Genomic DNA, 9,784 nt, shown 5'->3' with positions numbered 1-9,784 from the left:
TGTAAGCCATGCAAACTTAATTTTCAAGGTCTGGATTAAAAATAAAATTGTAGATTATACTGTCCTTACATACCTTTGTAAGGTGAGAGCAGTAACCTTTATTAGCTATGAAGAAAGTCTGAAAGATTTATATAGTTCTGTCTTGCATTTTTTTTGTTTCTGAATAAAGCAACACAGTGTAGAATTAATTGTTACTTGAAGCTTTGTCTAAGACAGGTGATACCTAACCCCACCTGCTGCAGCCCCCAGGGACAAGGGGACAGCAGGAGGGGTCTGTGGGTAGGATGGCTCTGCTGCCTGTGTCTGCAAGACTGGCTGTGGACTGGGATGCCTGGGCTAGGCTGGATCAGCCCCATGAGAAGGGCACTGTGCACCACTGTCTGTAGAACCCCAAAGCAGGCATTGCAAAGCTGTCACTCCAGATAGCCCATCTCCAGGCAGCACTACAAAGCTCTGTTTATCCTCCCTTCTGGGTCACAGGCTGCCCAGAAATGAAAGGGAAAAACAAAACTCATAGAGAAATTCCTAATGTAAGGGGACCCACATCTCCTCTGATAATAGGAAAATCTTTGGCTGACTGAAACACAGAATATGTAAGTACTAAAAGATTATGGTGAAAATTGCAGCAGATCCAAGCATGTGAAACTCTTGAAAGAGTGCTCCTTTTTGTACTCCCTGAGATGTGCTGTTTTCTCAGCCAGTGTTTACTGGTTCTTGGTTGATAATATCAAACACTGTGATTTTCAAAGGAGACTAAGATTTATATGTTCAGCTTCCAAGGAAGGGGTAAAAATAATCAGACCAAACACCTAAGGCCAAGACAGAATCCTTGAGGCTGAGCCATGTCCCATTTCTCATGTCAGGGACACGTGTGAGGGCAGCAGGCTGAGTGTGACCCCTGTGCCAGCCAGCAGTGCAGCTGCTGTGTGATGGGACCATGGAAGGAAGAGAAGCACTGGGTGTTCTGCATGGCAGGCTGGGGAGGAGAAGCTGTGTGCACATCTGTGACCGTGGGCACAAAGCTACAGAGCTGTGACCAGGCAGGTTTCTAACCAGAACCAAGGTGTTTCTGCAGATGTGCCTTCTAGTCAGCCCACCAGCACTAATGAGTTTTGTCAGATTTCCTGTGACATTAACTTTTAGCCATCTGGAAATCAATAAATCAATACTATCATCCAGTGAGGTCTGTTGGCTTGGAGTTAACAGGTATACACCTGAAAATTCATCTTCCCATCATCAGCATTTTTTAATGTTCATTCAGCTAGAAGATTAAAAAAAAAAACACAAGAGGAGGCATTTGTCTTTGACACAAAATCATACAAAAAGTCTTTTTTTTATTAAATATACATTACTTACAGTTTAAGTCTTTCTTCTGTACAACAGTAACCATAGAAAACAAAAGAAGCTAAGGCTAAATTTTTTCAATCCCTTAACAGGGTATTAAGACATGTTACATCGTCTACAAAACTGACTTAGACTGAGGCAACGTCCTGTGGAATCCTCTTTAGAAAACCAGATAGTGAAAGGGGAATAATCTAAATCTCCATTTTGCTTTTTACTGTAACTGAGAGACTCTTGCTTTACCCTTGGACAAACCATTAAAAAAAAGTTCTTTTTTTTGCTTTGCTAATAAAATGAACAGAGCTCTGAGAGATTTATTTAATAAAACTTGAGTAGAACAAAGTAAAATGAATGATGAAGGGCTCATCTGTAGAAAGAACCAATTTTTTATTATTAAAAATTCTTAGCTTCCATTTTGCTCTCTTTTTTCTTTTTTCTTTCTAGGGTGCCTTTGTCCATTAAAATCCCATAAAATCCTTCCAGCTCCTGAATTGATTGACAAGACACCAACCACAGACCAACCTTCCCTGAGGGTGACTTAAGCCATATCATGGGCTTTGTGGAGCTGAAGTTCCCACATTTTATCCAGAGTTCTGCTATAAAACAACACAATTTCAGTGAATGCAACTCTTGTTGACAGCAGTAAGGGATGACTTGGATTCATGTATGTCAGCCCCAGTTTGCAGGAGATCATCAAAGCAAGAGCAATATGAGGCTAAATTAATCTGTAATGTATCTACATTGACCTAAACAAGATTACAACCAGGTCTGAAGCTGTCTCCTGTTTCTTTCACAAAGGAGGTTTCAAAGCAGGTCAGGTATGACAATGTTAAGGTTCTCACTATCATTTAGATATAATGGTCTGTGCTACAGATTTTATTTGCAAAAATCATGGAGTAGAGATTTTTATGACTGGATGTCTGAATAAAAAAAAGTACCTGTTTGCTCTCCTTAGCTCCTGAAACTTCAATTCCACTATGTTGTGAATGGAAAGTGAGGCTGTGACTGGCTGTATCTACGCTTTACCTATGAAACAAACCATCTTCTTTCTTGACAAATACGGGTACTGCATTGGCAGCAATGACAAAACACATCAGGAAAGGATGCGCCTGAAGGACACAAGAAGGAGCTGTAAAGGGCATGCAAAATGAGTAAATCATTTCCCATGCAGAGTTAGTTCCAAATGGACTCTATTTAGGGCTGTGGGCTGAAGTTTGTGAAGGGAGTTATGACTAGCATATCAAAAAGTAAGTAGTGTTGCAATGTCAACAGCAGTCAGTATTTCAGAAAAAAAGCTGGTGCAAGCATCCTGAACAAGGGAGTGGAAAGTCTCTAAGCAAACACAATTCTTTGGATCACCTGTTGTACCCAACATTTGATTAAATGGTATGATTGTCTGAGGGAAAACATCCCCAGTTCTCCCTTGGGCTACCCGGGAGAGTTCCAGCAATCTAACTGGGGAGATTTGGATCTGGTATCAGCCAGAGCTTGGAAATCCTCTCCCATGTTTGAAGCACATCTCTGATACTTCTGGACACTGATCATCAGAACAATTAAGACTATGTTTTGGCAGACTAAGCAGCAGCAATTCATTCCATGGAAAAAAAAAACCTACCACTGAAAAACACCTGAAAGCCTCATATCCAACTGATGGTTACCATGCATGGCTTGAAATAGTGTCCATTTTCCAAGAGCTTTTGCCTCCTTCACTACCCCATTTTGAACTGTTAATGTCCTCTTTTCCTCTTAGGTATCACCACCTCTAGGTGACTGCATTTCCACCATGGAGTGCAGTCTCCCTTCTGACTGAACACCCAGCTGACAGTTTGGTTTCTATGACTGCCAGGAGAAAAATCATAATCTTAAATTGAATTGTGAAACAAGCTTCTCTGACTCCTACCAACAATTTGATAGCTCCACATGTTAAAGAAAAAGGAGGGATGAAGAAAACAGAGGTGAACTAGATATGGAGTGACACTGTCAACACAAACTGTTGCCTTAATTCTTTCTTAGCTTGGCTTGTAGACTCAGCACATTACAAACAACAAACAATGAGCTTACAAATTACAAGAATTCACCAGAAAGTGTGCTTTTTTTCCAATTTCTGCTTTTTGTCAGAGTAACTTAGTGCAAAAGATCACAAAAATAAGCACCAATACACTGAAATATTCAAACTCTCTATATGCCTGTCTTGAAATAAACAGTCAAAGAAAAAAGCTAATTCAGACCCAAAAGAAGAATGTGTTTAGAAGTTTCATGTACAAAAGTAACATGGAGGAGGGGGCCGCCCACACTGAAAGAGGACATGAAGAACTTTCCACTGGGAAAGAAAGTGCATCAAACTGCAGAACCCAAGGGAACAAATCATGCTGTGAAGCTGTGATGGCAACCTGTGAAGAAAACACCCAAAAACTTCAAGAACATGGTGCAGCTCTAACTGTAGCTAGGCAAGAAGCCTCCCACCAACCTCTAAAGATGCTGGCTAAGGCCCTTGGTTTGACAGGGATGTAACTGTATCACTGGGCTTGTTTGGTAAGTAGGCATTAAAAAACTGCATGAAAGCTTTGAAATAACACTCACAAGGTCTCAGACTTTGTTCAAGTCTTTTACGAAGTGTTGCTTTCTGAAAAATAAAATAGAAAAAAACTCCTTTGTGTCTGTGAAAAACAGCAGTGCAGAAGAATATTTGAAACTAGTCTTGTTTAGGGTAAACTTCATTTAGGTGAGAGCAACAGACAACGATGGCATGAGATGGGGGACCACAAAGATGTCAGGTTCTGCCTCCTCTACATTTCTGTTAATTTGTAGTGGAGCATGCATGTCTACTGACTGGCTTCCTTACAGAAGGAAGGTTGATTTTTTTTCTGAAGATGGGATTTATTTTTTCAGGGATTTATTTAATTGAGCACTTATGGATCCTGGATGGGAATTTATTATAATTTGAAAAGCAGCAAGTATCAGACATAGCTACTTGGGTTAACAGATGCCAGGATATGACAGACAGGAGATTAAATCCATCCTGGAGCTGCAGAGATACCTGGTATCATCTCAAATGGCACCAGACATGTAGAAAGGCATCTGAGAGGGCTGAGTTAGCTTTAGATTCAGAAATGTGTGGATCTGGCTTCATGTATGCTATCCGCCAAAGCTCCCATGTGAGGCAAAAAATGGATGTTGGATCTAGAACTGACTGAAAGGAGAATTATCCACTTCTCCACAGATTACTGATCAGATTGTCACTGGCTCAAAGTGGTACTTTGAAACTCGATTTTCATGTATTTGGCTACAAGGAGATGTATACATTTACTAGTCAGGGATGTTTAGAGTAATTTTTAGAGTAATTTAGATGCAAGGTGTCTTTCCTTGACCCTAGCTGTCACCTCAGTAAAAACAAAAAGTCACTTGTAATACCTGTGGAGATGTGTCTACTGGATCTTCATAACTATTGCAAAATTCGGATTCATAGGCAAATTCTGCTAGAAGTAACTTCTCTATTAACAGGAGACTACCCTGTCTCAGTAATCAATGGATAAAAAAAGACATCTCTTGGGGTTAATTTAATCTTACAGGATTAAATCTTACAGAGACATTTGCCCTATCCTCCCTAATGACAGGGCGGGACAGGACTGGATGACAATTGTGAAACAGGCAGTTGGTAAAACCAAATGCAAAATGAAACAAACCCAAAAGACTCAGATAAAAGCAATATCCAAGTGCTTCACAGGTCTTGGACTCAATCTTATCATCAGCAAAATCAATAACTGACTTCATTAGGAAAAGATTCATAACCCCTCACCATAGTGAAACAATATGATATATTGATTTCTCCTTGCCCAATATGTGAAATATGTGATCAGCTAAATGCTAATATAGACAAGGATCTCATTAAAATAAGGGTTTAGACTACAGTGTAAAAATTGAGCAATTGATAAATAGGATGAGTTAAGTATAGCTAGATCAAAATAAAGCTGAGAGAAAGCATCTTGTTTTTGTAATCTGGTTATAGTTTTAACTTAACTATCAGGGGCATATCATGACTGAACACACTTTGATAACCACACAGCTCTATATGTGTCATTTTTAGTCATATTTACCCAGGTGGGAATGCTGACTTAGCCCATATGAGTTAAAAGTATGTCTTTTATTTGGGTTTTTCACTAACCTATGCATGGAGCCATGGCAAGAATAAGAAGAAATAAAAACAGTGTACATTTTAAAAATTGAACCAAAACACTCACACTGTCTTGTAGGTGTATATGGACAGATGAAATACTAACTGACAATTCCATATGTAACTTACTTAGGACCAAAGTTTTATTTCCAAAAGAGAAATGGGACTCAATTTTCAAAGGTATTTAAATGTCTTGTAGTATATTAGAACATTCCACAGCAAAGCAGACACAGAAATTAATTTGAGTTAAATGCTCATTTTGTTTAGTCACTTAAGCATTGATCCACATCCTCAAGAGACTGAATTCCTTGTAAAACCTATCCTTCACCCAGGTGGCAGCCAAGTTGGTTGGAGTTAGCTTTCTAACATCCAGCCTTCCTTTGTTTTCTTTCCCTGGCATTCAGAGAGATTCCTTCTGGGCATCCAGCCAGACTGCATGACTAAAAGTCTTTATAAGCATGGCTGTTACTGGTCAAGTCTTTTCTGGAAAACAGGAATTTGCAGTGCTGAAATCCATATCTAAGATAGTTCATAATTTCACAGCCTGCCTAGCAAAAATAATTTTCATAGGTTACATATTGTATTACCAAGAGAAAAAAAAGAGACAATATCCTTCTAACAGTCCCTTGCTTTTATTATGAAACTTGTCTTGGGGAAGGAAGAAAACCCAAAAAATGCCTCCAAACAACTCTTTGACAGTCTCAGGTTTTCCACTGAAATGAAATCTGAAAATTTATGTATAAAATGTATTATCCTCTGGCTTTACTTAAAAATATTATCTAGAATGAAAGCTTAAAGAAAAAGAGAAAACACCCTTTAAAAAGAAACATTAACAAAAATAGCAGAAATGGCTTCAAATAGATGGGATAAAAGTTCTAATTTGAACTAAGGAAAATGAATTTTAGCTCTAGTAGTTTTTTTCAAAACTGTATTTCTTTTATATAAAAAAAATTAATTGCCTTCAACTTGTATTGAAGGAAGTCCAATTATGTCCTCACTAAAGAAAGCATTAAAAAATAAAAAGGAGTTTCTATTTAGAGTACTTCATTTAGTATATTTTAGCTACCTTTAATAAGAATAATTTTGACATCCTGATTTGGAAGTCCATACAAATATGTTCATTTGTTCAGCCCTGCAGCATAAAAATCTTCCCATCTCAGTACAACCACAGGTATAGATGCACATCTCTGTATACTCATGCATACATTCATATGAAGTTCCTTCTTTTTACAGATGCACCCCAACCTAGCTAAATTTTCAGAGTTTTACCTTCCTATTCAACTCTTCATGTAGCCAATTAAGGACATTAGCACATCAGGGAGATCTCATACAGAGGCCATTTAAGAAAAAACATAGGCAGAGGGGCCCAGGAACTCTCCTACTTCTCCCTTCTGCCACGACAAACAAAGTAGAAAGAGTAAAGATAATTGCTTTGCCAGGATTTTACTGCCAAAGACAAAGCAACATAAAGAGAGCCCAGCTACTCAGTCACTGCAATACTCCTCACATAGAAACACTGTCAAATGTGTTACCCAAACAGCCAGTGTGTGGCAAAACAGCTGCAGCTGACCATGGCTGAGGAAGAATGGCACCAAACTAGTTTCAATATAGAGAGTTTTATAAAGCTGCTCAGTGAAAAGTTCTAGTTATAGGGATGGCCTCATATTCCTCTTCACATAAGAATAATGTCACTCCAAGACTGCTTTCTCTTCCCTGAATGAATGCTCCAAAAGAAGTAGTAAAGAATCACCATATCCAAATAAATACATTTATTTATTTATTCTTCCTTGTCTGCTCTCTCCTCTATAAACAAACTCAATACAAAAAACTCGAATAAACATCTACGTACCTTTCCAATGGACTGCCTAGAAAAACAGCACCTGTTGCAAGTGTAAACTCATCTCTAGTTTGCTGTGAGTTAATGATTCATACTGGGATTCTTTAATTTTTAATCTATGTAAAAAGAACCACTGTGTGTGGAAACCCCAGGATGGCTGTACAGGGCAAAGAAGGAGATTTAGCTTCACAATCACTTGTCTCAAGTTAAATCAAGAGTATTGCAATGAATAAGATTTTTCTTCCTCTTAACTTCAGGCTTAATTCTACCACCAGCAAATTCTACATCCTCTTTAGAAGCCCTGCAAAGGCAGCAGGGTGTTCAAAACCTCACTGGCTGGGACTCCTTCATTTCTTACCCTTAGGATGTTTGTGGTTGAAAAGGAGGTTTTTCATCCTCACACTATAACCATGCAGCACAAGTAAAATGGGCAGAACTTGATTCTTCAGTAGTGCTCCCAATCAGGAAAGGACAGAAGACTTTAAAGAAAAGGAGTGAAGATTAATTTGAAGTAGAGTCTTTGGGATCTCTTTGTTTCTGTAATGTTCTTCCTTATAAAGACAGTTTATCAAATATTCATCTTTTTAGACATGACCTCAGACCCCTCTCTATTTAGTTTTGGAGTAGTTATTCCAATTTCTACAAGCAGGAAATACCAATCAATATTTCATGTAGTTTTGGGAGGTTTTTTTTGAGTAGTAAGATTTCTTTTTTCTTTTTTCAGAAGAGCTGGCAGAAGGTGTGAGTCATGTTAAAGATTAAACTATTTTGGTTTTTTTTTTCTCATCTATGTTCTTTTTCTTTTCCACAGTGGCAACAGCGTTTAACCTCAGTGTGTGATAATCCTCCATGTGGCATGAACAGGCATATGCTGCATTTCTAAAATTTCAGACAAATATAGAGCACCTAAGTCCTAGCAGCTTCCTAAACCCCTTGGAGATTCAAGCTACTATTTTCCATGCTTCAGCTAGGGTTATACTAGTGTATGCTGGGCCTACGTAGCCAGCCTTATGAGATGGAGGTGAAAGAGGTGCATGGGAATGATATTTATTGTTGATACATATATTGTTGGAAAAGTACTGAGAAGCCTAAAAGTTACAGTAAAAGGACAGGAGGTTGGGGGAAGGATCTTAATGAGGACAGTTTTATTTTCCTTTATGTCATACCAGCTTTTCGACTGGTACAAATTAACTTAACACCATTTAAATCAATAGACAATATATCAATTGGTAACATTTGAAAATTTGGCTGGTTCTTTATGATTATTGTGAATGAGCCCGTGAAATAAATCAGGTGTTTTGATCTCATTCTTTCCCTCTATCCTGTCCCAGTATCTGCAGAGCTATGTGTTCAGCTACTTTACCTGTACTTTACATTGTCCAGCTCTAGTGTAAAAGCAATGACTTAAATGGCTCCAGAGAAAAGATGACAACAAATAAATGTAGGGACTTTGAAACATTGAAGAACTGACAGCAGAAACCAGGTGTGCATGTTGATCTTATTTTGTGTAGGATGGGATAACAGGTCTCTTGAGCTGCAGAAGTAAACTGTGATTGCCAGGTTCTTGTGCAGAGAATGAGGCACTGTGATTGTTCTCAGTGTTTCCTGTGCAGGGCGGTCTTTTCCAAATGAAAAAGAAGCTAGCAAAAAAATGAGTGTTAAAAAAGAAAAAAAAAAATAAAAAAAATTCAAAAAGGAAGGGAAAAGGAATAAAGAAAGGGAGGTTAGGGGAAGAAGAGTAAGAAGAAATTGCATTGTCCATCAGATAAAATATTCCCGTTTGCACTCGCTCACTGTGTTTTGCAAGTCAATGTCAGCTTTAAAGGAGCTCTCAAGATTTTCTGGGTATTCCTTCTCCTTTTTCTGGCTATTTCGATGTGCTTGTTTGTGTTGATAGAGGAATCTGCTCATTATGGCAATGATGCAAAAGATGATGAATATCACAACTGCTATTACACCTGTAAAGGGGTAAAAAAGGGAGGACAGAAAGAGTGAAAACCAAAAGAAAAGGCTCAGTTACCTCAAAAATGTGTTACCACTGCACAGCAGCTAGTTGGTACAATAGATCAGTTCATCTCAGTCCATACACAACCATATGCATCTATTAAACCCTCTCTGGTAGTTTTTATTTCTATTTTGTCACTTTAAGAACTCCAAAAATAGAGCATGTATTGATATGTATTGACACCTAATTTCTGTAAAATTATGCTTTCACTGGAAATAAAGTTAGTGTGTTTGCTTTTAAAACACTAGATCTGCTCACAATAATTCCTGCTCTTGTCTTATTTTCTTCTGTGTTATCTCTGGAAACTTTGCACGAGCCCTGTACATTTTGGTTTATAGCTTCTAGATCTTATCAAAGGCATCTCACTACAGGTCATGCTATAAAACAAACAGAGATGTCTTCCAGGTCATTACAGGAAAATTAAAACCAT

General features: G+C 38.2%; 1 protein-coding gene across 1 annotated transcript in view; it reads right to left on the bottom strand.

Annotated features, from left to right (window-relative positions):
* Positions 1 to 1,314: 1,314 nt before the first annotated feature.
* Positions 1,315 to 9,784, bottom strand: part of CNTNAP5 (contactin associated protein family member 5) — a 272,631-nt gene continuing 264,161 nt past the window's right edge. Inside the window, exon 24 of the mRNA XM_021526152.3 lies at positions 1,315 to 9,307. Coding sequence (XP_021381827.2) covers positions 9,111 to 9,307 — 197 coding nt within the window. The 3' untranslated portion in view covers positions 1,315 to 9,110. The remainder of the gene's footprint in view (positions 9,308 to 9,784) is intronic.

Source organism: Lonchura striata, chromosome 8, assembly GCF_046129695.1.
Source record: "Lonchura striata isolate bLonStr1 chromosome 8, bLonStr1.mat, whole genome shotgun sequence".
NCBI classification, from domain to species: Eukaryota; Metazoa; Chordata; class Aves; order Passeriformes; family Estrildidae; genus Lonchura; species Lonchura striata.
This window is presented reverse-complemented; position numbering and strand designations above follow the sequence as displayed.